The sequence below is a fragment of the Camellia sinensis genome, chromosome 6 (genome assembly GCF_055761805.1).
Source record: "Camellia sinensis isolate YWXY chromosome 6, ASM5576180v1, whole genome shotgun sequence".
Taxonomy (NCBI): domain Eukaryota; kingdom Viridiplantae; phylum Streptophyta; class Magnoliopsida; order Ericales; family Theaceae; genus Camellia; species Camellia sinensis.
In genome coordinates this window covers 142,807,670-142,835,609 of record NC_138966.1, presented here as the reverse complement: position 1 = coordinate 142,835,609, position 27,940 = coordinate 142,807,670, and the positions used below count along the sequence as shown (strand labels likewise).

The 27,940-nt window shown below is 32.2% G+C and overlaps 1 protein-coding gene and 1 long non-coding RNA gene across 5 annotated transcripts; one reads left to right on the top strand and one right to left on the bottom strand.

Moving 5' to 3' along the window:
* Positions 1 to 14,992: 14,992 nt before the first annotated feature.
* Positions 14,993 to 19,680, bottom strand: LOC145792935 (uncharacterized). 2 transcript variants are annotated; one of them, XR_014333201.1, is made up of 5 exons: positions 19,488 to 19,680; positions 17,201 to 17,284; positions 16,638 to 16,733; positions 16,469 to 16,568; positions 14,993 to 15,222 (listed from the first exon to the last, which is right to left on the bottom strand). It is a non-coding gene; the product is annotated as an uncharacterized LOC145792935 (long non-coding RNA). The 2 variants fall into 2 exon arrangements; XR_014333202.1 differs by having other exon boundaries at positions 19,525 to 19,680.
* Positions 19,681 to 20,393: 713 nt separating this feature from the next.
* On the top strand, positions 20,394 to 26,619 carry LOC145788833 (uncharacterized). Of its 3 annotated transcripts, XM_082874945.1 has the most exons (7): positions 20,394 to 20,937; positions 21,035 to 21,101; positions 21,775 to 22,192; positions 22,266 to 22,426; positions 22,589 to 22,704; positions 22,839 to 23,015; positions 26,267 to 26,619. In XM_082874945.1, the coding sequence occupies exons 1-3, from the start codon at positions 20,707 to 20,709 to the stop codon at positions 22,005 to 22,007; spliced, it is 531 nt and encodes a 176-aa protein (XP_082731071.1). In that variant the 5' UTR covers positions 20,394 to 20,706; the 3' UTR covers positions 22,008 to 22,192; positions 22,266 to 22,426; positions 22,589 to 22,704; positions 22,839 to 23,015; positions 26,267 to 26,619. The 3 variants fall into 3 exon arrangements, with proteins under 3 accessions (XP_082731071.1, XP_082731072.1, XP_082731070.1); XM_082874946.1 differs by having other exon boundaries at positions 22,625 to 22,704; positions 22,839 to 26,619; XM_082874944.1 differs by having other exon boundaries at positions 22,839 to 26,619.
* The last annotated feature ends 1,321 nt before the right edge of the window (positions 26,620 to 27,940 follow it).

Below are 27,940 nucleotides of genomic sequence, written 5' to 3'. Positions count from 1 at the left end.
TCAGTTTTTTATTGACTATGTTTGTAATTTATTTTCCTTCGATAAAAATTTGACATCATCTTTGGGATTCTTTGTGCTATATAGTAGAAACCTACTGATCAACATTTGGTAAATAAATATTATATACCCCTACTTTTGTTCAGGGTATGTCCAGTGAAAGCTACCTGTTAACTTTTGTTTCATCTTTAGATTTTTTTTAGTAAGTATTTCATCTTTAGATTGGATGTTCCTTATGTTTTTTCGCTCTTTTTGTTCAATTCCCCCACTGGTATTTGCCAGATGAAGAAGATCACTGTGCTGAGGTCCACAATAACCAATCTTCAGCCTAAGGTAGGGTCCATACTTCTTTCTAACTCTTTTAGTGTTGAATTTCTTTTGTGGTGTGTAGTGTGGCTATGTAATGATCAGCTGTTGCAACTGCTGCTTTTGATAGATTGAATTAACACTTGAAAATTTCTTTGTAACCATATATATTCTATATCAGGGATTCAAATGTGGGTCTGACAAACGTAACCCATTGCCCCTGTGATTGATTTGAATAGAAGTAGCTAAATCAGTTGCACAATATTATCTTCAACAGTATGATTACCCAATTCTAGAAACAGTTCTACATTTAGGATATTTTTGATCACTCATTAATCTCAGTTGTTTTTGGGGTGGTCCATTTACCATATTTATTGTGCCTTATATTTTCTGTAGACAATCATTTTTGTTTTATTTGTATTTCTTTTAAATAATGTATTGTTAATGTTAGACAAAAGAAAACACCTAAACTGATATGGAATATGATAGTGAAAAAAATGTCAATTTTTCTCTATACTATACAGTTAAATAATGTATTGTGCCTCCTGCTATTAGGCTCCATTTTCAAGTTATCCCTATACAGTTAGGTTCCATCATCTGAGGAGGCATGAAAGGTGTCTACTGATGCACTAATTCTGCGATTACATGTCAAAATGATATATAAATTTGGTGTAAAAATTGGTAATCACATAACAATACTCTACAAAAAGTAGGCATCTTGTATTTGGAGATGAAAACAATTTTGTTCAATGATAGAATAGATGTGTGTGCGTTATATTTTCTAAATTTTGTGGTTACCAGATGTCATAGGATGAATTTTGTTGTGAAGCTACATGCCATCTATAGATTTGATTCACCGATTCTAATTTCTCTTAGAGATTTGATTGGCAGCAGTAGCACTAACTAGTTTGCATTTTAATTTTAATTTCTTTTAAATTGTAGAGCACTGGTTGATGTGCATTATTTGATATTTAATTTTATTTTTATATTTGATTTGTTTGGAATTATAGAGTACAGTAGCTGGTGTGCATTTTGATTTTAATTTCTTTTAAATTGCAGAGCACTGGCTGGTGTGCATTATTTGATATTTAATTTTTTTTTATATTTGATTTGTTTGGAATTGTAGAGTACAGTCTGTTAAATATATTTTTATAACTGTATTTTTATCTTAATATTATTTACACCGTGCCTTTAGGCATGGGCATACGCTAGTCTATTTATATCACGGAACTAATCCAAACCAATCCATTTAAATACGGATTGGATCGGTTTAGGACCACAGATTCATATAATTAAATAATAGAAAAAAGTATAGAACATTTTAATTTCGTAAAAATATAAACATAGTATCATATTAGTTTTACAATAGTAACATGTCATTTTATAATAGCGACATACTATTCTAGAATTTAAACAACCATAAGAAAACTGGTTCCACCATAAGTATTTAGACCATTACAAATTACAACTAAAAACCAACAAACAAAAGTAATAAAAGAAGATGCTATGCGGATTTAGGTTTAGGTTTTATATGGAATAAGAGAAGATACTATGCAGGAGGGTGTATAACATAAATATAGGCTATTTGTATACTGTCCGGATCGGTTCCAATCCGAAACTGATCCGTGGGCTACGGATTTTTATTTTTTCAATTCGGAACCGAACCACGAATTAAAAAAAACTAACCTAAACCAACCGGATTGGATTGAACCGGATCATATTATGGATTTCATGGATTCGTTACTTAGCCCTAGATGGATCATGATGGAAGATTCCAGAGGGGGAATCTCAACCATTGGATTATTAAAACATTAGACTTTTGAATATTTAATGTAGTTAATATATTTTTTTAAATTTTTTTTTGTAGTGGTATGTGAATGGTAGGGTGAATTATATTTATATATATTTTTAATTTTTTATATTTGTCTAGTCAAGTAGAATGTAAATATATATATTTTTCCAAAAGGTTTAAAAATATCATAAAAGATAAAAAATAAACAATAAAAAATCACTCAGAAACTTATATTCAAACATTACCTACAAAATTAGAGGAAAAGTTTGTTGAAATTTGCCAAAATGGCATGTGACCATTGGATTATCATTGTTATAATTTGATAATTCGGTACTGTGGATTGTCAAATTATAATAATGACAATGTTATTATAACATTTGTCATTGTAAATGCTTTTAAGGCCTTGGTTGGAAACATAAGTTTTTAGCTATAAAAAGAAAAAAGAAAAAGAGAGAGAGAAATGTTTTGGTGTGCATTGCACACCATATGTTATCCTATCATAAAATTATGTAAATTTTCATGAATTTACATTATTAATCTCACAAAAATGTGTAAGTTGAATACAAATTTACATGAGTTTTTGAAAATTTAAGATTTATGTAAATTTGTATTTAATTTATGTAATTTTATAGTGGAATTGCATACAGTGTATATTACATAGTAGAAAATTTTCCAAAAAAAAAAATATAAATTTCTTTATTATATATATATATATATATATTTGCATAAAAAGTTAAAAAAATAGGGAAAATTAGTCTAAGGTCACTCTCCCACTTTTAGTAATAGAAGAGATCCACAATATTATTTTTTGATGTCTAAGGTCCCTAAACATATATCAGAGAAATTTGACTCAGGCTTGCTTCTCTGTGGCAAGAGTTACAGACTCCGATGGATTAACTATCTCCGTCCTGACCTCAAGAGAGGGAATTTCACTAAACAAGAAGACGAATTCATTATTAAACTTTACAGCTTGCTCAGAAACAAGTATACTATTTCTTTCTCTCCTTCAATTTCATTTCTAATTACTTTTCATCAGCTTTTGTTTCGCATCTGCAAAAAAGAAATCATAACAACTTTTTGAATTGGTTGCTTGGCAGCTGTGAATTTGTTTTCTCGACAATCAAACATAATCCAAAAAGGAAATCCAAATTTTGAAACTACAATTGTTGATTTTGTTGAACTTGTTTTTTCAGATGGTCATTGATAGCTGGAAGATTACCAGGTAGAACCGACAACGAGATCAAGAACTACTGGAACACTCACATCAAGCGAGAGCTCATCGTTCGGGGCCTCGATCCCCAAACTCACCGCCCTCTCAACGCCATCGCTTCAACCACCACTGCCAATTCCAAATTTGATTTCAGAAATGCCTCGCACTCCTATTCAACCCTAGCTGACATCGATTTGACGATGAATCAAAACACATTCAAGCTTGTTGCTATGGCGGATGATTCCTCATTCGACGACGGCAAGAGGATGCCTGGGAGGAAGCAATCACACTTTAACAGTAGCTTTATCTCAACGAAGCAATCACACTTTCAGTCAGTTATTTCCACAGTGGCAAACTTCCAACCAAGATGAAAATGCCAATTTTCAAAATTATCAAGATCTGAATGGATCCCAGCAGCAAGATCCACAATCATCTGAAAATGGAGCTAAAGCAACATGGTGTAGGTCCTAAGAGTCAGCAGCAACAAATTGACACCTCACAGGAATTGAAACAGCCACAAGATGACTGTCAGCAACGACAATTGGAACAGAATCCCTTCCATTTTTCTCAAACACTGGGTGTTCAGAGCTCTGAAAAGAATCTTGTCCATATCCTAGAGCCAGACAGAACACACAATCCAGAGAGTAAGTCTCATAACCCAAAGTTACAAAATATGAATAATCAAGAGGCAATGACAACAGAACAGGAAATGAACCCAATGAATTGTGGAAAACAAGTTCCATTTGCCATGCTGCTTTCGGTCTTACAACCCCCAACTTGATAAAGACAGAGCCATGCAACTTCATACTCTTTATTATAAATTAAAGGTGGGTCTATGACATGCATTTCGTTAATTGTTATGAATGTCTTGCATGAGATGATTTCTTTTGTATTACATCTCATCCTAATGGGTAAAATATTTTGCTATTTTCAGAAAAATGAAATATCCAAAGATGGATTTGTCCGGCACACGAGAGCTATTGTAGGGGACCAGATGCTCAAGATGGTAGTGTATAAATTGCAAGCCCAAGTAAATATAAACCGATTATCTAAGGATGCTCTCATGACCTCAATTCCCATGAGGACACAACTTTGTAGATATCCAAAGAAATTCCTTATCATTTTCTCTGCCTTCAACAACAACAACAACCATCTAGCTTTGAATTTCTCTGGTCTAAACCAGAGAAATTCTCTCCAAACTAAAAAAATTCTCTCTGGTTTACTTAAATTTTTTTTGATTTGTTTATCATTTTCTCTGCCTTCAACAACAATAACAATTTGAATAAATCAACCCCAACTATTAATTAAACAACAGATTTAAGAACATAAACCTTGCAATGGTTTGGATCAGAGAATTTTTCTGGATTGTTCAAAATTATCTGGTTGTTCAAATTACTCTGGTAGGTCTTTGGTTTGTTTAAATTTCTCTGGTTGTTCAAATTTCTCTGGTAGGTCTTTGGGTTGTTCAAATTTCTCTGGAAGCTTTGTTATTGCCTCATGCTACCTCCAGTTAATCATTTGTCATGTTGTGTATTTGTGTTGATACTATCAAAGTGCTCTTGCTTATATGGCTTTCATGGTGCTACTACAACTACTTATTTGATGTAGAAAGAAGATGATGATGATGATGATGATGATGATGATGATGATGATGAAGGCTATCAAAGAATTTCTCTGGAGGAAGAATTTGAATTTGAACTCAGAGAAATTGGTCTAAGGTCTGTCAAAATGATTTCATAAAATGATATTGTGATCCAGAGAAAATTGGTTAAAATGAATCCAGAGAAATTTGAATTTTCTCTGATTTATAAATGAACCCAGAGAAATTTGAAAACAGAGAAAATTGGTCAAAATGAACCCATTGAAATTTGAATTTTCTCTGGGTTGAACCCAGAGAAATTCTCTAGGAAGTCCAGAATTTCTCTGGAACAAATTTCTCTGGACAGAATTTCTCTGGATTGAAATTTCTCTGGATCAATGTTTAAGGGACCTTAGACATTATGAAAATATTGAATGTCCTTTATGTTATAAAATTTTAATACCAGGAACCCTAAAAAAAAAACCCCAAAAAAATACCGGCTATGGCAGCTCTTCCCCCCTCCTCACGCTGCAACAGGCAGCATGGTAGAACTCTTCACGCAACAATACACCATCTCAATCCATTTGTTAAAGAATTGCAGCACAACATGGACACATTAAAAAAAAATGCATTAGAAATTCAAAGACCCATGTGTTTGAGTGTATATATATATATATATATATCTTCTATACTATTATTAAAAATGAACAACTTAGTATCATGAATTTTTTTTCCCTCTCTCTACCAAGTGGTTTTTTCTTTTTACACCGTGTCAATTTTTCTATCCAAAAAGGAAGAAAGTGGCACAAGACTTGAACTTAAAACTATTCACTTAATTTACTAAAAAATACTTTCATCACTTAAACAATATAAAAAATATATTATGAATTCAAAATTAAAATTTATATCTTAAGGCTTATATCCTTAATATGGCTATGTTTGGCATGAGTTTTTTTTTGGCTATTTTAATCATAAAAAGACAAAATATGCTAAAAAATTAATAAGACAAAATGTCACATCTTAATCATAATCATTTTATTTTTTCTCTCAAAAAAGCAAAAAGTTCATCTCAAATGAGACTTTTAACCTCAGACTAAAATAGTCAAAAAGTCAAAAAGTCAACCCATATTCCAAACGAAAGTATATATTGCTAAGTTCCAATCAATAAAGAAATGCAGCGAAATCCAAAGATCCACTTGAGGCGATTTGTGCGGTTTGGTCTTGCTCACATATCTCTCTCAATTCGCTATGAATTAGAGATTTGAATCTGGATTTGTGGTGGTGTTGGGGTGGGTTTGAATGAGTCTGAATCATCTGCCGCCATTTCCTGTGGCTCTTCTTATTGCCTGCCAAAATGACGTCGTTTTGGTTTTTTTTTTTTTCTTTCTCCTCCTTCTTACTTTGCTTTTCAGCCCCTTTTCGTTTTTGAACCCCAAACCCTCTGAGAGATCATTTTCCCTTATTAACGAGCTAATTATGTGTTGATTTCTTGATTCTTCGTTTGCTTCTCGTGCTTTCTCTGTCCTCAAAACCCAAAAGTTTCTTCCGTGGGGAAAAAAGTATGTAACTTTACTCCGATTGGAATGATTTTGATTTGTATTTTGCTATTTTTTGGCTAATCCCCTGTTTATTTCAAGATTTCTACAAAAAAATTTCATTATCTTCGTCTGGGTTTACATGATTACTATTTCAAATATTCCTTTATTATCAAATTATAATTGAAAAAAACACTATTAATTGTCGTACAACTCTATTTGTACGATAACTGTTTGTATTAAAAACTCGACTGAACCGACAACCTGCTTAAACTACCCGTCCATTGGACCATTAGATTGACAACAATATTCCTAAACATTATTGATGGTAGAAGGATTCAAACTTCCAACCTTTCACAATGTATTGCAAATGCTAACTGCTAAGCTATTCATGCATCTATTGCTTTTAGTGCTAAAACAATTGTATTATAAGTTTGTTTTAGTCTATTTATTTTATATAGGGGTGGGCGCGGGTCGGTTGTGGCCACGGAACTGTTGGGATATATCTCCTTATTGGAGTTTGAGACCCAATTGGTTCATTAAAAGAATTTGATTTGGTTTGGGATTGGTTATAATATAATATATTTTTATTATATCTAATTTGTGAAAACCCAATTCAATTTAGATACAACTAAGGTTTTGATTAATAGTCCAAAAATCAACAATATATATAAAATATATATTGTCTTTGTTTTTGGTTCGGTGGAACAGTGTGGCTGCCAAGTCATATTTGTTGAGATAGTGCTTGGTGCACTTGTGGGTTTGTTATTCAAGCTTGCCGTGTGAGTCTTAGATCAAATTCAGTGGATCTTCGGTTGACTACTTGGGTTTCGGCTTCATAGTTGGATGATTTGGGTTAATTATTTTAGGTCTTCTACAACTCTGGTTTGAAGATTTTTATTCATCTATTTGGTGAGGTCTTTCCTTTTTGTTTATTTGTGATTATTTGGAATTCACCTAAGGATAGTTTTGTGAGACCATTCGTGTCTCGTTTGTAATGGTTTGGAAACTTATTTGGTTGATAGTGGAATCGGATTTTGATCCCGTTGACGTACCTCACATTAAGGGAACCACGTAAAATTCTTGTGTTGTTTTTTATTTAATTTTTTCGCATTAGTTTTTATTCCCATTGATTGATTTACTTGTGGGGAATCACATATTTTCCCTAACAACTTCCAGTCTGCCATCCGTCAGCCAGATTGGCGGATTGGAAAAATCAATCCGCATTCATCTGCCAATCCGACGGATGTGGATTGAGCGGATTGAAGAATGGATGTGAATCGGTTTGGTGGTTTAAAATTTTATAAATTTTCAAAATAATTCAACTTGTGCACTTTCTCAAAAAAAAAAAATAAAAAATAAAAAATTACAGTCAATGACTTAATAGAGTATTACAATCACTGCATGTATCATCCAAAGAAAGAAAGTTTGAAACTTTATCCACATATTACAATTACAGCATGCCTCATCCACATAAAGTATTATAATTTGTTGTTCTTAAAATATAAAAATAATTCAGACCACCAAAACCATAAACAGAGCAGTAGTAGAGATTGTATACCTCTATATTATTACATCCATATCTGTTTTGAAAACAAAAATCAACCAACATATATAATCTTTTTTATTTATTATTTTTAGACTTAGATTTAAAAACTAAAATATATAGATAAATAATACATTTATTTTTTTCAATTCAAAAAATATATTTAAGTTGAAAACTCTTTTTCAACATAATACATTCAACAGAATATTTAAATTATTTTTCAATTGAAAACACAAATAGAATATATAAACAAATTGAAAACACAAAATCTTACAAATTACTAGGGATGTTCGGCGGTTTGGCGGTTCGGTTGTGGCCAAATGAATATCAAATCCGCCATCCGTCCAAAACTAGGCGGATTGGAAAAAATCAATCCACAACCGTCCGCTCGTCTTCATGCATCCGTCCAAAATGTGGCAATCGGTTCTGTTCAGTCGGTTTGGGCGGATCGGTATACCTGCTGCTCACCTCTAATTTTATATATACACTTTTTTTTTCCTTTGAACTTAATTTTTTTTATAAATATATTATAAAATTATTTATGACATCATTGTTTGATTTCAGTTCACCCACAGTTGAATCAGTGACTCATCCACCTAATTATTTTTCCGATTTGCTCACCGATTCAGTTTTCAAAACATTGGTTTCAAAGCTACATATTATTACAACACTTTTGAGGAAGCTGCAACTTCCAAATCCACTCATAAGGCCTTGTTTGAAAATATGTTATTTTTTAGTAATTTTTTAGCTTTTTACGAAAAGATATGCAGAAAAATAAAGAGAGTGATGTGATAATTTGTAGTAACTTTTTAACTTTTTGACTAAAATACTTAGTTCCTAAACGAGGCCTAAGCATTGATAGCTTTCACTAATGAAATCATAAGCAGCCTTAAAGGTGAAGCACCCATGAACAAAGATTGTGCCTTTTTGATCATCTCCCCCCAAATATAGGCCCAATAGTTTACCAACGTTTTCATCTCCTCCAAAATGGGCCTAATGATCTAGGTCCATTTCCATTGGATTGGATTGGATCTCTTCATTTCGATCCTTACATTCTTCGTGTATAATAAGCCGAGTGGTTCTGGTAAGGGAATAAATGAAAACTTATAGAATTTCACATCAAGAATAAATGAAAAAAAAAAAAAAAAAGAAGTGAAAGTTGATCTGTATAATATTTTGGTTGATTCAATTTGTATCGGCATAAAAATTTCCAAATGTAAAAACAAAAAACAGATTGAAAACAGAATTTCGATTGTTCTTAAAAGCAGTCGGTTCAATTCTATCATTTTTCTAACACTCCTCCATTACCTATTGTTTTAATATCCGAGCATGTATAATCTTTGAAATTATGCTTTGGAGATTCACAAATTTTGTAGAGGATTTTTCCCAATTTCAGCTCGTAATATTGATTTAATGTGTTTCGCATGTTTTGTTTATTAGAATTCTAGTGACCGGGGGGTCTCTGAGGTTCAAAATTTTAATTTCTACATATTGGTTCAAATCAATAGAATTCGAGTTACAATCATTTCATCTATGTACTAAAATCAAGTTGATTAATTATTTCTTGAAGAAGCCAACGATTAATACTGTTTAGAATCAACTAAACAATAGATTTGATTTATTCCCTCTAGGCCACCACCAAACATGTACCTAAACCTCTTGTTCATCCATGCCAGTGGTATTATTACAGGGAAAAAATAATACAACCAAACATACTACTAGTATTTTCTTTCTTCCATGTACCCAAAATTAGAAGGTACTGAAGAGCCAGCTTTGGTGAACTAACAGCTGAGATTGTCACCAGGGGATAATCTTGACTACCATCTTCCATGTTTTTTTTGTACAGGCCACTTGGTCAATTTAAAATTTTAAATTTTGACTCAAATAAAATAACACCCACAATTTTGCCCTATTTCACAATATCACCATTTTCTTAGTAAAAAGACCAAATTACCCTTCATCGAACCAAAACCCATCTCAGAAAACAACGGCATAATTGTAATTAAGCTTTTGAAAATCCTAACCGTTGACAAATTCAAGCTTGAAAAACCCACATATTCATAATAGCCGCCACCACAACAGTGCATCCTCATATATCACACACATACAATCAACAAGCAAAGCATAGACTATTTCAAAAATGGTTACTTGGTCAACACATAATAAAGCTCTCTAATGCAGTTTCAAAAAATACCAAATTTCATTATTCAAAGTGTTTTCACCATAGTCCAAGCACACAACAACCAATTATTCAACTATAAATACTCCAAACCCTACACTCTTTTGTCATAACACATCTCCAACAACTAAAAGCTCTCTCATCAAACATTGTCAGGTTTGGGTTTTCTGCTTCCATATCAAAGATGTATTTCTTGCGAAAAAGAGTAGCACTGATCGTTTTTGTGATCTTTGTTGCCCTTTTGTGTGAAACCCATGTCGGGGCAACGAGGGTTTTATCAAAGGATTTTGGCTGTGGAAACCGCATTGTGACATATCCATCCGTGTTTGAGAAAGCCCAGCTGTCTGTGGCATGTTGGCTCGAACGCTTACCGTCGGGACCTAGCCCGAGAGGTCCAGGCCACTGAATCATGGAAGTTTTTGAAGGACATGTTAGCCAGTCACAAGAAGTATATATACGATTTGGTTTTTGTTATACATGGAATACTTGGAGGATACAAGTGTAAATGAATAAACAAATTCTTTCATTTTTATTGTATGAATAAACAAAATTATAATTTGAATCAATTCTCGTACCAGACTTCTGATCTTGTGTTATTGTTGTTGTTGTTGTTTTTAATTTTTTTTTATAATATAGTTTATGGGTTATACATGGCTTTGTTGGTAACTTGGAAGCGTTTCGCATTATTGGAAAACAACCACATTGCATTTCCTAATTTTTCATTTCTAAATGACTTCTATTGATGTGGCATTAAGGTTAAGTCTCACATAATAGAATGTTTGATAAATTAAAATTTGACACTTATCAGATACATCATTAGGTGTCTCAAGCATTTTTCATTGAAAAATTCTATCTTCTGAGAATGTTCAAAAAGTACAAAAAATTTGATGTGATGTGTATTGTACTCAAAATGAATATGATTTATATATTTCAAGTGGTTGTTTGGCATGTGCTAAAATAGCACATACTATTTTAGTACATTATCCTATTTGGGTCACGATCATCTTATTTAAGTCACATCACTTCTCTACCACATCATTTCAAACCCAATCCATATTTCACGTTTTTTAGTAAAAAGTCAAAAAATATACTAATCTAGCACTTTTCAAACAACCCCCAAGTTTGGATACCTTTCTATTTTTTTTTTATAAAGTATGTAATATTGTTATTCTTACCTCAAAATGCTTTAAAATTTAAAAGAAAATACCAAAATATTGTTTAGAATTTAAATCGATTGTATACAATTATACTTGGTTGTGGTATTAAGTACATGAGAGTGAATCTGATCTATACATTTTAAATTTTAAGTGTATTTGTTAATATGATGACCCCAATATCTTTTTGTCTAAGACCACTTTGTCTTAAAATGCACAAAATATACTTTCAAGCATAGAGAGTAAAGCAACCATTTTGCTACTATTGTTTACTTTAAATCCATTATAAAGTATGTTTTCCTAAATACTTGCATAGTTTGCAGCAGAAGTAATTGTTGTTTATTATTTTCTTTGGCTTCAATTGATGAAACATTGATTTTTTTAAAAGAAGTTGGTGACTTATGAAATGCACTGATTCAGACATAATATCTGACTTGTGTTATGCTGTTAAGGAGTAACGACCAAGTAACAATAATATATTTTGTTGGAGTGTTTACCAAAAGAAATAATATATTATAGAGTCAAAATAAATATGGGTAAAAATTATCATTATGAGAAGATATCCGATTTACATGATTCGGCTTGCCAACATTCATGGATATTACCTCTTGTTCACTATATTAAATATGTATTACATATCATATCTCCAAATATATGAAAATACAATAAATTGGACTGAGGCGCGATAATCTCACTCCCTTTAAGAAGATTCAAACTAAGTTGGTAAAAACTATCACTCTCTGATCTAGTAGAATAAATTAGCTTGTCTCCTGCAGGATATAACAACCCGACTTTTAGTTAGGTTGACTCCATCAACTCTACACACCACAAAAACACTTTTACAGCTTGCCTAAACATTTCTGTATAAACACAATATAAAATATATATACACACACACTCATATTCTTCATGTACACTTCCTCATATATATACACATTCATCAAAACATGAAGAGTCTCATAGTAAATATAATAATAAATTAATTATAACTCATAACCTTTCACATGACACCAGTGGTGTAGATAGGAATTTAGTTCAGAAGGGGCAACAATAAAATATTATGTTTACAATAGTGTTCTCACCCTGTCTTATTTCAACCCTAACAAACTTAACCCCCATTTTTAACCAAGACATTGACTTAGACTGTGATGATCGTCTCAAGAAAAAAACAAATTATTTATTAAGAAATAGAAATTTCATCAAACAACAAGTAATTTTTTACATATTTGTACATATATTCATCTTAGAAGAAGGAAAAAAAAAATACTAATAAGAATAAATTAACAAACATTATAAAAAAGAATAGAAAATAAACATTTAATGGTAGACTTTATAAAAGTTATTATCATAAAATAAACATTCAAATAGTACAAATTATAGAACTATTTAAAAAATAAAGAAAAAAATACGAGTATATATTCAAATTTAGAAAGGGTAAAGTGAGAAATAATTTATTAACCTATAACTAAACATAAATTTTAGAAAGTTGCGCCACTGCATGACACACTCAAATCTTTTCAATTCATCATATTACATTATTATATAATTTTAACTATATATATATATATAATTTTAATATTAAAATACCATAAGGCCATCTATGCACCAACATATTTCAGACCATCAAGTCAAGATTTGTGGGTTTATATAATATTATGAGGACTATTGGGAAATAATAGTCAAGATTGGTGGATCTGACACAATTTTTGAAGACAAATTACAAATTTTCAAGATTGGTGTTAATTTTTTTTTAGATTTATAGTTCCAATTGCATTAATTTTTTCTTTGATTTTTTAAATTGTGTTGATTCAGATATTAGATTGAAATTAGTGAACAAAATAGTTCATTCAATTGTCTCAAAGTGATTGAAAGGTTGATATTGAATTTGAAATGATTTATTCTTGAACAATTTTACACTGAATTTCTATTCAATTTCTTAACGGATATTACAATTGAACTAAATTAATACAATGTAAAAAATTAAAGTGCAAAATTGATTGAAGAAACTGTGAGAATTAAAACAATTTTAATTCAAAAAGAAGAATACCTACTGCCATGATGTTCAAGCCTTTGAATCTTATCATTGAATGATCAAATCTTGAATATATAAACAAAACCCATCATTGAATGATCAAATCTTGAATATATAAACAAAACCCACTCACAGAACACTTTTACAGAATCATATGGCAAAAGTGGAAGGAATAGAGTTGCAAGCCTATTCTATTCACAAAACAACGTTTGTGTTTGATGGCTATCACAGACATATATATAGATAGGTTTGACCCCATGTCTAAGTGTAACTCCTTATAAGTTCCCACCATCAGGGAAGTTGTAACTTCCCATGAAACCACCATATGGGAAAGTGGACATATGTTAGTTACCCATTAAACTGATTAAATATATATAATAAAAAATATATATATAATATATATAAATAAAACAAGCATATGGCATATGGGCCACTTTATGGATATTCTTACATTCTGCCACTTGGCACATATAACACACGTTGACTGTCAGGTAACTAACAAACAAATTATGGCCATTAAAAAAAACTATCCAAACCTTAGAGTTATAATACACGAATCATGGTGGTTATACTCTATCAATTGAGTATTTCCTTTTATGTATTACATTGTATGATACTCTCAACTTTATGTGGTGTCATTCTTTATGAATAACTTCAAATAAGTTATTCTGGGTCCAATGATCCCTATAGATCAATAGTCCCAATGGACTGCATAGCATCACAAATACTTTAGGTGCACAAAATGATGCTTTTCTTTAATAATAATCAAAATGTCATGACAAAATAAAACAAAAAACAAAACAAAAACAACAACTAGAAAAATTATTGAGCTAACCAATCAATCCCATGCCCTCAACGTGTTTTGAAAACACCTTTACAGAAAAACCTTTGGTCATGGGATCTGCAATCATCATATCGGTACTAATATGCTTAATGCTGACTTTTTGTTTCTTAACATGGTCTCGAACAGCAAGATATTTTATGTCAATATGCTTGCTTCGGCTGCCACTTTTGTTGTTGTTAGAGAAGAAAACCGCAGCCGAATTATCACAGTAAACCTTTAATGGCCTAGAAATTGAATCCACAATTCGAAGCCCTATGATAAAATTCTTTAACCAAATAGCCAATGATGTTGCTTCAAAGCATGCTATAAACTCTGCTTCCATTGTTGACGATGCAATTATCGTCTCTTTGGCGCTCTTCCATGAAACAAAACCGCCTGCTAGCAAATAGACATATCCTAAAGTGGATTTTCTAGAATCTTAACAACTCGCAAAATCCGAGTCTGAATATCCAACTACCTCAAGACAATCAACATGCTTGTAAGTAAGCATGTAGTTTTTGGTTCATTACTACAAAATTATAAACAGATCATACTTTTTATGCGTAATGTATGTTATTTAATCACACATTTTAAGTTTTGTCAAAATGTGATCTTTAAGAGTGTGGTCATTTTTAATCACACGTTTTAAGTGTCATTAAAAGATGATTCCATCACAAATTTTGCGTGTGATAATAAATATTTAGATCACATATTTTAAGTATGATTAATAACGAGATAAGATTACACATTATATGTATTTCTCATCACAGTTAATGCTTGTGATAAAAAAAAGGGTTCGGCGTATTTGAAGAATAATCAATATTATTTTTGTACGCGCACTTGAAGAATGTAATTCACAATATATACTATCATTTGAATCACAATCACATATTGAATGGAATAACGTTATATATTTCATAAATGAAAGTTAAATGTTTAAAAGTATATACAAAGGAATTAATAAAAAGTTTTTAACTGTGATTACATATATTAAAAAATGAAAAAACTTGAAGCACAAAGTTCTTGAATTCTTTGATCATATTTTGCATCTTTCCAAGCAATTTCTGACCTAAAAAATGAAAACACAAATTAATTCAGAGAGCGCTAGAAGCATATGAATAAATTTACTGTTTGTAGAGAATGTTATAGCAGAAAAGATAAAGTCAGACATTTTCTTATCACACTGACTCTTCATCTCCTACATCAACACAAAAGGAAGAACCACTTTGATTGTTACTAGTATAAAATGTTTGGATTACCATATAGATATGATATATATATATATATAGAATTAACAAATCCAAAATAAAATCTTTAGTGCATGGCCAGATATTTTAAAGTCATAAAACCAAAATAAGAGCCAATTATGGCTTAAATATAGTGAGTGGGGGAAAAAAAAAACTCTTTTCAAGGCTTCTGTCCTCAACTAGTAATAAAGTAAGCTCACTTGTCCTGGGAGAGGAACACAAATGACCCCATGGTTCCTTGCAATTTTTCATTTCACAAAGTTGGTCAATCTAGTATAAAGTTCAAACATCATGTCATAATTTGTTATTTGATTTGCAACTGCTGTTTATGCATTTTAATTAGGTTTGGAGTTCTTATTTGTGAGATATTATGCTCTCATAATTTGTGTATTTTTTGTCTTAAATAAACTATATGTGAATTTGTGAGGTGGTGTTCCTTCTTGCCTTGAAAATAGATGTTGTCTAGTTGTGGGGAATGCGTATAGATACTGTTTCACAAGGAATAAGTTTTGCATCCACTAATAGCAAAAAAATAGAACGAGCACTGCTATGAAAATCTGTCTACATGACAAGTTTCAATTACAATACTTATAACCTAGATGCTTATGGCAATGTCAATGAAGATTTCAGCAAGGAAATTACAAAAATCAAACAAGCCATCTAAATACAAAGGAAAGAAACATAATAAGAACAACCTTTAGGATTTGTTAAGTTTAGACCAACTAACTAGTTTTCTTGACATGACCATAATGCTGTTTGGAAGCTTGGAAAAAAGAAGATAGAGAATATAAGAAATTCTGAGTATCACATCAAGTAGGTTGCTAATCTTTGGACTGGAAAATTTCTATCAAATTCAGGCAACAAATGCATCAAGATTTCACTATGTCAAATGATTCAAGATTTTGGTTGGCAAAGTTCAGTTCAATATAACAGAATTATGAGGATGAAAGGCTTATTAAGTAGCATCTAGAGAAACAAACCCTTGGCAGCATCATAACCCAAACTAAGATCATCTTACTCCAAAAATGAAATGTAATTGGCCATCAAAAATGAAAAAGACAAACTTGCCTGGAACAATTCCCTTTTCCACAGCTGCTCTTGTTGCTTTTAAAGCATCTGTAACCCGATCTTTCCTTTCTCCAACTTCTGCCTTGCTAGCCTTTCTAACCTGAAGGAATAAGACTTTCAATGAAGTCATTAAAACACGTGCAACAGTAGAAATTCAATAAATATTTACCTTGAAAACAGTAACACCGCCAGATAGCTTTGACAATCGCTAATGTTCTTTCTCTTTGTCAAAAATAGCAGTACTCTTCTTAATAGCGGCCCTTAGCTATTCAAATATATAAATAGTATCTCGTTAACATTTTTCTATGCAAATCAATGGCTTTTAGACCCTACATGATAACATGGGAATTCTATGTCTCTTCAATTAAGTACTTGAGAACATTTATTTAGTAAAACCATAACTCAATTAAAATCAAATCCAAGAAAAAAAATTATTATCAATATTTAGTGCTCAAATTAGTGGTTGGGAAATAGATTTCTCCCACGAAATGGAAGTTTTAAACTATAAACATCATGTGTTGACCATGGGTATTAGGGAGGATAAGGCCCATCTTCCCCTATTAACTTCAAGCACTTCCTACTATGACCATTCAAATTTCCACAAAAAGATATGTTGCAGCACATCAAGCATGGAATTACACTATTATGAATTTAGCACAAAAAATGAATGCTAAATAGTACCTGCACAGGACAAAACAGAACATAAATCTTTAAAAGAAAACAAGTGCATACCTCTAACCACATGGATGTTTTCACCACTTTTTGGGTTCCATATTCTCAAAGTTGCATCATTAAAACCAGTACAAATTGTTTTACCTAAAGTTACCACGAAGTAAAACACACAGGCATAGATAAAATTTAGTTTCTGAATGAAAATCCTTAAATATACAATTTCTATTTTGTTGTCACCAAAAGCAGGATAGTGCCATCAAGTGTAAAATCACCACAAGTCACACTACTAGCATGACTGAAAACAGATTAAGATAGGCACTTTTGTCAGCATTCCACATCCAAACAGTGGAATCCTCCGAACTAGCCAAGACCAAATGTCCTTTTGGATGCCACGTGACCCACTGTGTAGGCAGATAGTTCATACTCAATCTTCATACATTAACTATGTGACAAAAAACACTAAGAGTAGTCATAAAATCTCACCTCAATGCCCCATTAGGACCATCAAGCGTACACCTGAGATTCCCAGAATTTATGTCCCAGATTTTAACAAGTCCATCAAAACTTCTAGATGCAAGCAACTGTCCATCAATACTAAAGGCTAAACTAGACACAGATTGTAGAGACCCTAATTTTTGTAATATATTACTAGTAATTATTTCAGTTAAACCTTTGAATTTTCGCTTTCTCACAAAATAGAATTCTACATTCATTAATTATATACTAATAATAAATATTTTTGGTTACAAAATTTCATTTGGCATCCTTACACTTATTTTGTATATATATATATATATATATTTAATTTTGTACCAGTTATTTATTATATTATTTAATATATGCTATAAATCCCTTAAGTGTGTCTGATTTGATTCTTTGGGGAAGGGGTGGCAAATCCATGCTCCATCAGTTCCTTGTAACTCCCATGCTCCTTTATTCCCTTGTAACTTGTGGGAATCTCACCAGAACACCACACTTCTTTTGCAAAGAGGGGACAAACATGCAACCCTATAGTTCTAATTCTTCAGTCTATATTATGTATATATTTTCACCTCTTTTAGCCCCTCATTCTTGTTTGTGAGCTGCTGAAGCAAGAGGAGTAGAGAGTTTGAGACTTAAAAAAACAAAAAAGAAAGAAGAGAGAGACAGAGAGAGACAGAGAGAGTAAGGAAGTAGAACTTGAAAGCTAGCTTCAAGGAAAATTACACACCCCTCTTCTCTTCTCTAATCTTGCTTACTCTTCTTAATCTACCTCCTAGCATGTCCCGTGTATGTATGAAATGTTGGTATGCTTGGAAATGGGGTGTAAATTTAGGTGTTAGTATGAATAAGTGATGCAACCTTGTATTTTCTGCTGATTTCATGACTGCTGCAACTCTTGGAAAAATATCAAACTTACTTCTTTTTCAAAACTGAATGTAGGGGATGATCTTTGAGGTGTCTAGAGCATGTGACATTTTTGGTAGCCCCTAATTAGACGTTTTTATAGTCTAAACATTTTTTTTAAACAATCTAGCCCAGTGTTTCCAAAAAACAGTCCACTTCGTGTATTTAAAAAAAAAAATTCTAGAAAAATCATCTTAGGTTGGCTCTTATGTCAAAACTTAGCATTTTTAGTCCTCTTTCCAACAAAATTTATTTGAGTAAAAGTTATTGGATAGATTGAGAGAAATGCTCATTTTCCTAAAAGTGTGTTAAATCTGGACAGAATATGGTGTATGGCCTATAGATAAAAATTCTGGTTAGGTTATGCAAATTCTGAAATTGGGAATGAAAGTAAACTTATTATTCTATGTTTCTGTTAATTTTCAGAACCTAAAAAGGTCAAAAGTACTTTTACCGACCCAATCCTTTGGCTCCTATACTAATCTAAAAATATGTTACTTCTTTGTGTCAAGTGTTCCTGAGTGCTCAAAAGCATGCCAAATGTGGTTTACTTGCCTCACCATGCTTGTATGTATTAGTGTGATATATTTCATCCCATATACTCTCCCTACATTCATGTATATTATTTGATTCGAATCTAGTTATATCAACCAGGGCAATTACCTTTATATCACAAGAAACCATAACATTGGAATGGTGAGAACGCATTGGACCACCTTAAGAAACTCAAATTAGAAGTAGATGAATTACTCTAATCAATATTACAAGAATCATACAGCATACAGTACGAATCATACAACATACAGAACAGATCAAGCCTCTGCATAGAAAAAAACCCCTAAATCTAGAACAAAAATCAAAACACATTTACTCATTTCACAGAAATCAAGATTCTATAGCATCAAAAACAAAATAAAAACCCTAGAGCTAGAGTGAAATGGAGAGAGAGAGAGAGAGAGACCCCTGAATCAAAATCGATGGGAGGCGAGACGGTGTACCGACTGTGGCGAAAAGACGGTGAGACATAGGGAGGGACGGTGATCACTGTCGATGAGAGGGACAATGAGTGATGGGCAATGGTCAGTTGATGGGAGGGAGAGTGATTAGGTATATGAGAAGGAGACCAAACGATGCTCTGTTTGTTGTTTGGTTTGTTCTTTGTGTATGCAGAGCGAATCGGAAAAGGGATCGGGTGCACGGGTCATGTTGAACCGGAATCAAATTGTGACGTAATAAATATATTAAAATTATATTTAAGTAAAAATATAAGTAATAAAATTATAAATTAAAAATATTAAAAATATTAAATTATCTTCAATATTTGTCCTAATATTTTTTTACTGAAAAATATAATAGTATATTTTAAAATATTATTAATTTCAATTTTGGAAGATGAAATCAAATATTTAATATTCCCTTCATATGATTTTAATTCAAATAATTTGATTGAAAGGAGAGCAAAAATTTTGGAGGGATATCAAAATTTTAATATTCCCTCCAATACATTTGATTGAATCCCACATGGATTTCTTGAGTTTTTTTGAAAGAGTTTTTTTCTTATAAATAGGTGAAGAGTTTCACAATAATTTCATCAACCTCTCAATGGGATTCCTCACAAGAGGAGACCCTTGAAAAAGAGTTTCAAATTAAAATTTTCTTATATTCTTATATTATATATATATATATCTATATAATAAGACACAAAGGTTTTTGAAAAATGTATCAAAATGTATGTGAGATACATTTTGATCCAATGGCCAAGATCAGTTCTAAGAATATATTAATGGTACAGATCATGATAAAGGACAATGTGATTCCCGCTTAAACATCTCTCCCTCAGCCTTCCACCCACCCACGTCTCTCTCTCTCTCTCTCCCACTCTGTTCTCAGCCACGTCTTCTCCCCATTTCCTCTTTACCTCTCTCGCCCTCTCTGATCTTCTTCTTCCCTCTTCATACTGACGCTGCTCACTCCTCCCCTTACAACCCTCCCTCATCGCTCGGCTTGCAAGGTAAGATTTCCTCGATTTCTATCTCTCCACTCTCCCTCTGTTTCGATTTCTTTTTCAATGTTCGATGCTTTGGCGCTGCTCTCGAACTCTCTCTCTATCGGGTGATGGAGATTCCACATTTGTCGGAGAGTGACTCCGAACCACCAGAAAAGATAGAGAAATCAAAATAATGGTGATGATGGCTGCTACCGCCGTGGAGGGTGCGGCCTCGACGGCTCTGCGAGCGGTGCTCCACCGAGTCCGCCAGGCTGCTGAGAGATCAGGCCGCATAGCCGATGATGTGAGGGTGGTTGCAGTGAGCAAAACCAAGCCCATCTCTCTCATCCGCCAAGTCTACGACTCTGGTCATCGCTGTTTCGGCGAGAACTATGTCCAAGAGATCATCGAAAAAGCACCTCAGGTTCTCTCTCTCTCTCTCTCTCTAGAAGTTTGTTTTGGAATTGAGATTGTGTGGAGTAAGAAGATGCTTGATATTGAAATTGTTGAACATTTTGCAGCTTCCTGAGGACATTGAGTGGCATTTTGTTGGGCATTTGCAGAGCAATAAAGTGAAATCACTTTTGGGTGTGGATCTCTTTTGATTGTTCAGTTAACATTCTTTTCATTATGTTTGGAGTTTCTATTATAAATTATCATTGTTGCAAGATTATTGAATTATTATTCCCTCAAATCAAATGTGTGGAACTTCTCTTGATTCTTCATCAAAGTAAGGAATCTTGATTTTATGATTTCTGAATTATTGCTCCCCTGAATAATGCGCAAGTTAGTTGCTACTAATTGTTTGAATACATAACTAAAACCTCGAACTCTCTCTCTATCGTGAATGAATTTCTTGAATCGGTAAGTGTAACTCCCACAGCTTCTGTGGTAGATTGGGGTAAATAGGTATTTAATCAGTGGAACATATTTTTAACTCCTATTTTTGTCATTCAATTTCAGCTTCTGTGATAGATTGGGGCAAATAGGTATTTAATCGTTTGGTTTATATTGAAGCAGTTTTTACCTCTTCATCCCCACCTCCTGGCAGACATGCAGTGAGTTGCATATTTCACTAATCATAGAAAACATGATTTGGCTACCATTGTGAATATAGTTTGCATGTGTAATTTTCTTTGTATTATATTCTTGATTTGTTGAGTTATATATGAGTGTCTCACATGTATTTTTTATAGTGTTCTTAATATAAGTTTGTATCTCAGGATGATCTTTTTACGTCCTTGATTTTCCTTTGTAACAGCCAAAGATTGCGTCCCACAATTCACGACATTATCACTGGCAAGATCAAAGGTTATGCAGAGCACTTTAGTTGCTGAAGGGCTGGCATTGGTCAGGCCGCATTATTTGAAAGGGCATTTGGAGAGCTACCAGTTGCCAATTGGCTGGAATATCATTGGATGCTGGAACGCTATTGGAGAGCGACAGAATATGAGTGTCTCACAGAGCTACTATTTGGAGAGCGACATAATTTGATTTGTTGAGTTATATGAGTGTCTCACAGAGCTACTATTTGGAGAGCGACAGAATGGAATATCATTGGCTGGAACGCTATTAGCTGTCAGCCCTGTCTCACCTGTGATGGCTCCCATTGGAACAGCACAGGCTGTAGCAAAGGAACTTCTTAATTCGATTTTGGATGCTGTTGTTCGGATATTCGGGTATTCTTTCCCTTTAGTTTTGGGTATTCTTTTCCCTTTTGTTGAATTTAAGTTTGACCATATAAATGTTCAGAGAAACATGTTATTGTTGGAGAGCTTCTAGAATCAAAATCCTCACAACAAAGTGACATGAACACACCAAAGTCAATGGCAGAGATAAATTGGAACCCTGATTCTGATGCAACTCATGATACTGGAGGCTACAGTATCGGCTTTTCATTGACAGTTTTGCAGGTAGTGTCTGCCATTGTATTTGTCATTAGCTTTCTGGTGCTAATCTAGCGACCAATTGAAAAATTTTCATTTTCTGAATTTCAACATTGTCCATTTAATTAAAAATATTGGTTCATAGATTTAGTTCTCATTGAGTCTTATTTTTCTAATTTTGTATAATAGAGTGAATGCCAACAGCTTATATGTGAGATTCTGCAGGCAACTCCTGAAGCTGCATCTGCAGATGCTGCTGTACAAACAGCTAGACTTGCAAACAAGGCTCCTTCCAAAGAAAAGAGGCAGGAAACTAAAACTTTATTTTTCTTTTATATTGTATGCATACCTTTTTGGCATTCTTTTCTCTGTAATTTCCTTCTTTGTATCTTTGAGGCTCCTTTTTTTTTTTTTTCTTCCCCCTCTCTTGAAAATGCAGCTGGCAAGGGCTCTTGGGCTGCAACCAAGACAAATAGCTATATGGTTTCAGAACAGGAGGGCTAGGTGGAAGACAAAGCAGTTACAGAAAGACTATAATGTTCTTAAGAGACAGTTTGATGCTATCAAGGCTGATAATGATACTCTCCAATCTCAGAACCAGAAACTTCAAGCTGAGGTATGGTTTTCGAAATTTTTGTTTTTTCAAAAACAAAAATAATGAGGAGTTCAGAAACACTCATCGTTTTCGTTTTTGTTTGAAAACAGCTGTTGAAAATTTGGAAAAGTTTTTGAAAATGTTTTTCTAAAAGACGGGTGTTTTTAGAAATTGCCAAACAAAGTTTTCAGATCATTTTTTTTAAAACAAAATTTGAAAACAAAACCAAAGGGAATTAATTCCAAAATTATTTTGATGCTTTGGGAAGATGCATGTGTTGATAACTGTTAGATTTTAGTTTGGACAAAATTCCCCTTCTTTATTGCCAATTGAGTAAGCAACTTTTCTTTTCTTTTGTTTTTGTTTTTGTATTTTTTTTTTTTTTGGGGTGGATTGATTAAGAAGAAGAAAAAAAAAATCAATTTGAATCACTTTAGATAGCCATAATTGTGGTCGTCATTTTGGGTGTTGTTTCTGTTTTTCAAGTTTTCAGAAACAAAAACAATGAGTAGTTCAAAAACACCAATTGTTTTCATTCTTTTGTGAAAACAATTCAACTAAGCTTTTTTCAAAAAACTTCAATTTTCAAAAACAGTTGGCAAGCAAATTTTCTAAGTCAACTTCTATTTTCTGTTTTCCAAAGTAAAAGACAATACTAAACTCACCCATATAGTTGTTGATTTTCATCCCATTCTGTTGCAAACACAGAAAAGAGCATAAAACATGCATTAATGAAATAAAATTTTATAAAATTCGCTAATGAGGCCCACTTTAAAAAAAAAAAAATGTCTTTCATATATAGTAATGCTACAAATCCAGAAGATTTACTTTAGAAAATCACATAGAAAAAAAAAAAAAAAATCAATAGTCTACATCTATTTTGAGTGTGTGTGATCTACATTCCATCAACTTTAAATTTACATCACACGCTCACTTTTTATTCCATATATATTTTATGTCCGATCCTATAATCAGTTTTTATGTATCCAAAACTTCTTGATTTTTCCTATCTAAAAAACGAACTTCCTGATTTTGAATCGAATGAATGCAGATAATGTTACATGTAATCTCATTTGTTATCTTATTTTCTCACTTGAGACCCAATTACTGTGTTTAGAGATGAGAAAATACAATAAGAAATCTATATAATAAGGGAAGAAGGTTTTTGAAAATATATAAAATGTCATAGAGATACATTTTGATCCAATGGTTTAAATTGTCTCATCTCAACTTCAATGGTTGAGCTGTCTTTATTTCCCGCCCAAATGCTCTTTGAGCATCAACCGAGATCTAACGGTCCAAAATGTAAATTGAAGAAAATCTCTCATCTTTGATTCAACAAACCATTATACTTCTATAATTAGGTCTCTATACGAGTCGGAAGATCTAAGAACACACACACATGGATAACATATTAGCCAAAAACAAGAACAAGCTAAGCTAAGAGTTATTAGAGTTATTAGTATACTGGTGTAGAGTTATTAGTATACTGGTATAAGACAGTCATGTCATAAAATATTGGCAGTTTGCTCATCAACAGTCCTTCACACAAGGCATGAACTATTTGAATTCCGAAGTGTGAATTCCAAGTAAGTCTGTTTGTGTCTGTGTGATTAGCCTAATCCAAATGTAATTCTTGCTAAGTGAGCATCAACTTAGAAGTGGAGCAATTATGTGGAGATTTTTGGATACCCATGGAAGGTCACATTTTACATTACCATTTCACGCATTTCCAGCCCTCCCCACTTAAACAGTAAAGAAAATAATCAGGGAACCTCTTCATAGTGGCCCTCTAACTTCATGTTAAATTGCTTGCTTTGAATTTTCTCATTATCCACTGACCCACTAATAACTTATCAGAGTAGCAAAGGTTTGTAATTATATGATTTTTATCATATTTGTTTTAAAAAAAAATAAGTGATAAGCATAATTTTATAATAGACTCTTCATTTCTTAACGATAAACAAGATGAAATTAATTAACTTATTTTATCAAATTCAAACCAGTGGTAAACCCTACTAATCAGATTACGCCTTTCCAGTTAATACCAGGACTGAAGTGAGCTGCTATGGGTGTAATTTTGTGTTGTGACCTTGAAGGAACATCTTAAATAATTGATTATTAGGCATATACAATTATGTCATATTTTATCAAATTGAAACCAGTGGTAAACCCTACAAATCAAATTACACCTTTCCAGTTAATACCATGACTGAAGTGAGCTGCTATGGGTGTAATTTTGTGTTGTTACCTTCAAGGAACATCTCAAATAATTGGTTGTTATGCAGATACAATTATGTCATATGGCTTGCTTGCATAATGTTTAAAGGGCCACCACTTTCATGGTCCCAAATTGAGAGCTTAACTCAGAAATTTTATATTTTTATCATTGAACAAAATTGTTTTCATCATCTAAAACAAAATTATTTTGTTTTCATAATTTATGTATGCTTGACAAATTTGATTCAATATCTACAGATTTTATTTCCATACAATGTATGTATGGTCGACAAATTATTTAGTATAGAGCATAAATTTTTTTTCTTAATAGTCTCTACCATTTCTACATCCAAAAACTACTCTCTTGATAGTATGGTCGACCATACATACATCAAAAAACTACTCTCTTTTTGTTTTTCATTATTGATGAGTTCGGTTTTTTAACTTTTACATTTGATTCATTGTTTCTAGATTTATAGATGTTCATTTAGGTAATTTTTGTGTAGTTAGTTCAGTTTATAGTTGTAGCAAATTTTGAAAATATTTCTCTTATATTTGGTTAGAATGGTTTAGATAATTCCAACTAAAAAGTGAAGCGTTGAGATTTTTTTCACTCTCTCACTATTTCCATTTCTCTCTTCTTTCTCACCATACCTCTTCTATCTTCTATTGACTCTTTCTCTTCTTTCTCTACACCTACAACACTGCTGTTCACCCCTAAGCCATCATCGACTCTGTTCGCCTCACATGTGCCTCCTCCGCATCCCCTTCATTCCCTGCTAATGATGTCGCCACCAGTGGCAATGGATGCCTCCCAAACCTTTTTTTTTTTTTTTTAATCTTTTTCCCATTTGTATCCTTTTTCCCATTTGTTTTCTTCACACCATGCTTTTAGGTACGGGCATACACTAAATTTTCTTTACACCGTGCCTCCCAAACAATGTATGATGCTAAATTTTCTTTAGGGAATTGACCCACAATGCCTAAAATATTGTTCTGTTGCTATACATGGTGTAATTGGTATTGTTTATGCATTTGTATTTGTTGTATAGGTACTTTAACTCATTGCAGAGTGAATGTTTCTGCCTGTTTCCAATCTGATGTAAATATGGTCATTTTAGCACCAACGGGAAGTGGAAAAACAATATTTTTTGAGCTTTGCATTTTGAGACTGCTCTCAAGGTTCATCTCTACAGAGGGAAGATTTATTCACTTAAAGCGAATGCTTAAAACAGTAGGCTTTCTACAATTTTGTATATGAAAATTTTTTAGATGTTTATTTAAACACTGAAAAGTGTAGAAGATTATTGATTTCACACCTACAGATGTTCTTTATTTCATTAACTTTGTATTGTTGGTTGGTTTTGGGAATAAACTCCTCATGTTGTGGAAGGAATTTTGTACAGATATATAATATATTTTTAGGGTCTATTATACCTTATTGTCTGACTGATGAGGTCTATTATAATTGTTAAATCCATAATTGCTTCAACAGTTGAAATCTTTTCCTGTATGCGTTCACATTTATCAGTGATTAGAAAAGGGATGTACCTTACAAAACATTTACAGTAGTATTTAGTCCTTACATAGGTGTTTCCATGATTTTATATATCTGTTGTGTTACATAAGGTTTGAACAAAATATATATGGTCTCTCTGCACCATTAGTAAGTTGTTGTACTTGATTTTTTCTTATTTTCATGTGGTGTAGATTGTGCTGAGAATACATTTTTTAAAATCTCATGTGACCATGTAGGCAAGTTAATTTTTTTTTTCCCCTATATTTTTTCTCATGTAGTTTTGGGTTTATAATTTGCAAAGAACTATTACAATGTTGAGTTGTGGCAATAGCACTAGCAAGTGTGCATTGCTTGGTGTTTAAGATTAATTTTTTTTAAATTATAAAGTATTGATTGGTGTGCATTTCAATTTTAATTTTTTTTATAGATTATAGAGCATTGGCTGGCATGCATTGTTTGATATTCAATTTTAATTTGATTTTTTTTTTTTGTAATTGTCAAGCATTGGTTGTGCATTGTTTGGTGTAATTTTTTTTGGATTATTGTGTTAACAAATGTACAATATCTTTGGTTTGTGCGTTTTATTTTGTATCTATAAATTTCTTTTTTTTTTTTTTTTTTTGACTTGCTTGGTAAGGATGCTTTTATTTTTAATTTTTGTGTTGATATGAAGTTTATGCTTTAGAGTCATAAAGTTTGTTAATAAAATCAAAATGTTTATGATTGAGTTACTTGACGTACTTTAAATAGTTGATTACGAAAGGTTTATTTTCAAGTTTAAAAAAAAAAAAAGAATTTTTCAAAATTAATCAGACCTTGATTTATATTTTGACTTCAATTTTTTAGCAACAAATGGAATAAATTATATTTTAACCCAACAATTTTATATTTAATTACATTTTGATTTTATCATTATTTGCACCGTGCCTTTAGGCACGGGCATACACTAGTATATTTATGTTTTACTTAGTTTTATATATATATATTTTTTCTTTTTTTAAATCTTTTTTAAATTTCTTAACTAAATATAGCGTAAGTAAATTGTCAACATGATATTAAAATTAATATTCTTAATATACGATAACAATTAAGAGGGTGCTTGCATCATTAAACTTATATATATATACATATTATCGTTGAGGGTTGAGGGTATAAAAAATATTGGACCTTCTCAAATAAGAGCCTTAGGCTCTATTTGTTTACAGTA

Excerpts from the sequence above, each read along its gene's own strand:
- LOC145788833 (XM_082874946.1), top strand. The coding sequence starts at position 20,707 with ATGGTGATGATGGCTGCTACCGCCGTGGAGGGTGCGGCCTCGACGGCT. Across the intron at positions 20,938-21,034 it reads TCATCGAAAAAGCACCTCAG|CTTCCTGAGGACATTGAGTG; the intron begins GTTCTCTCTCTC and ends AACATTTTGCAG. Across the intron at positions 21,102-21,774 it reads TAAAGTGAAATCACTTTTGG|CCAAAGATTGCGTCCCACAA; the intron begins GTGTGGATCTCT and ends CCTTTGTAACAG.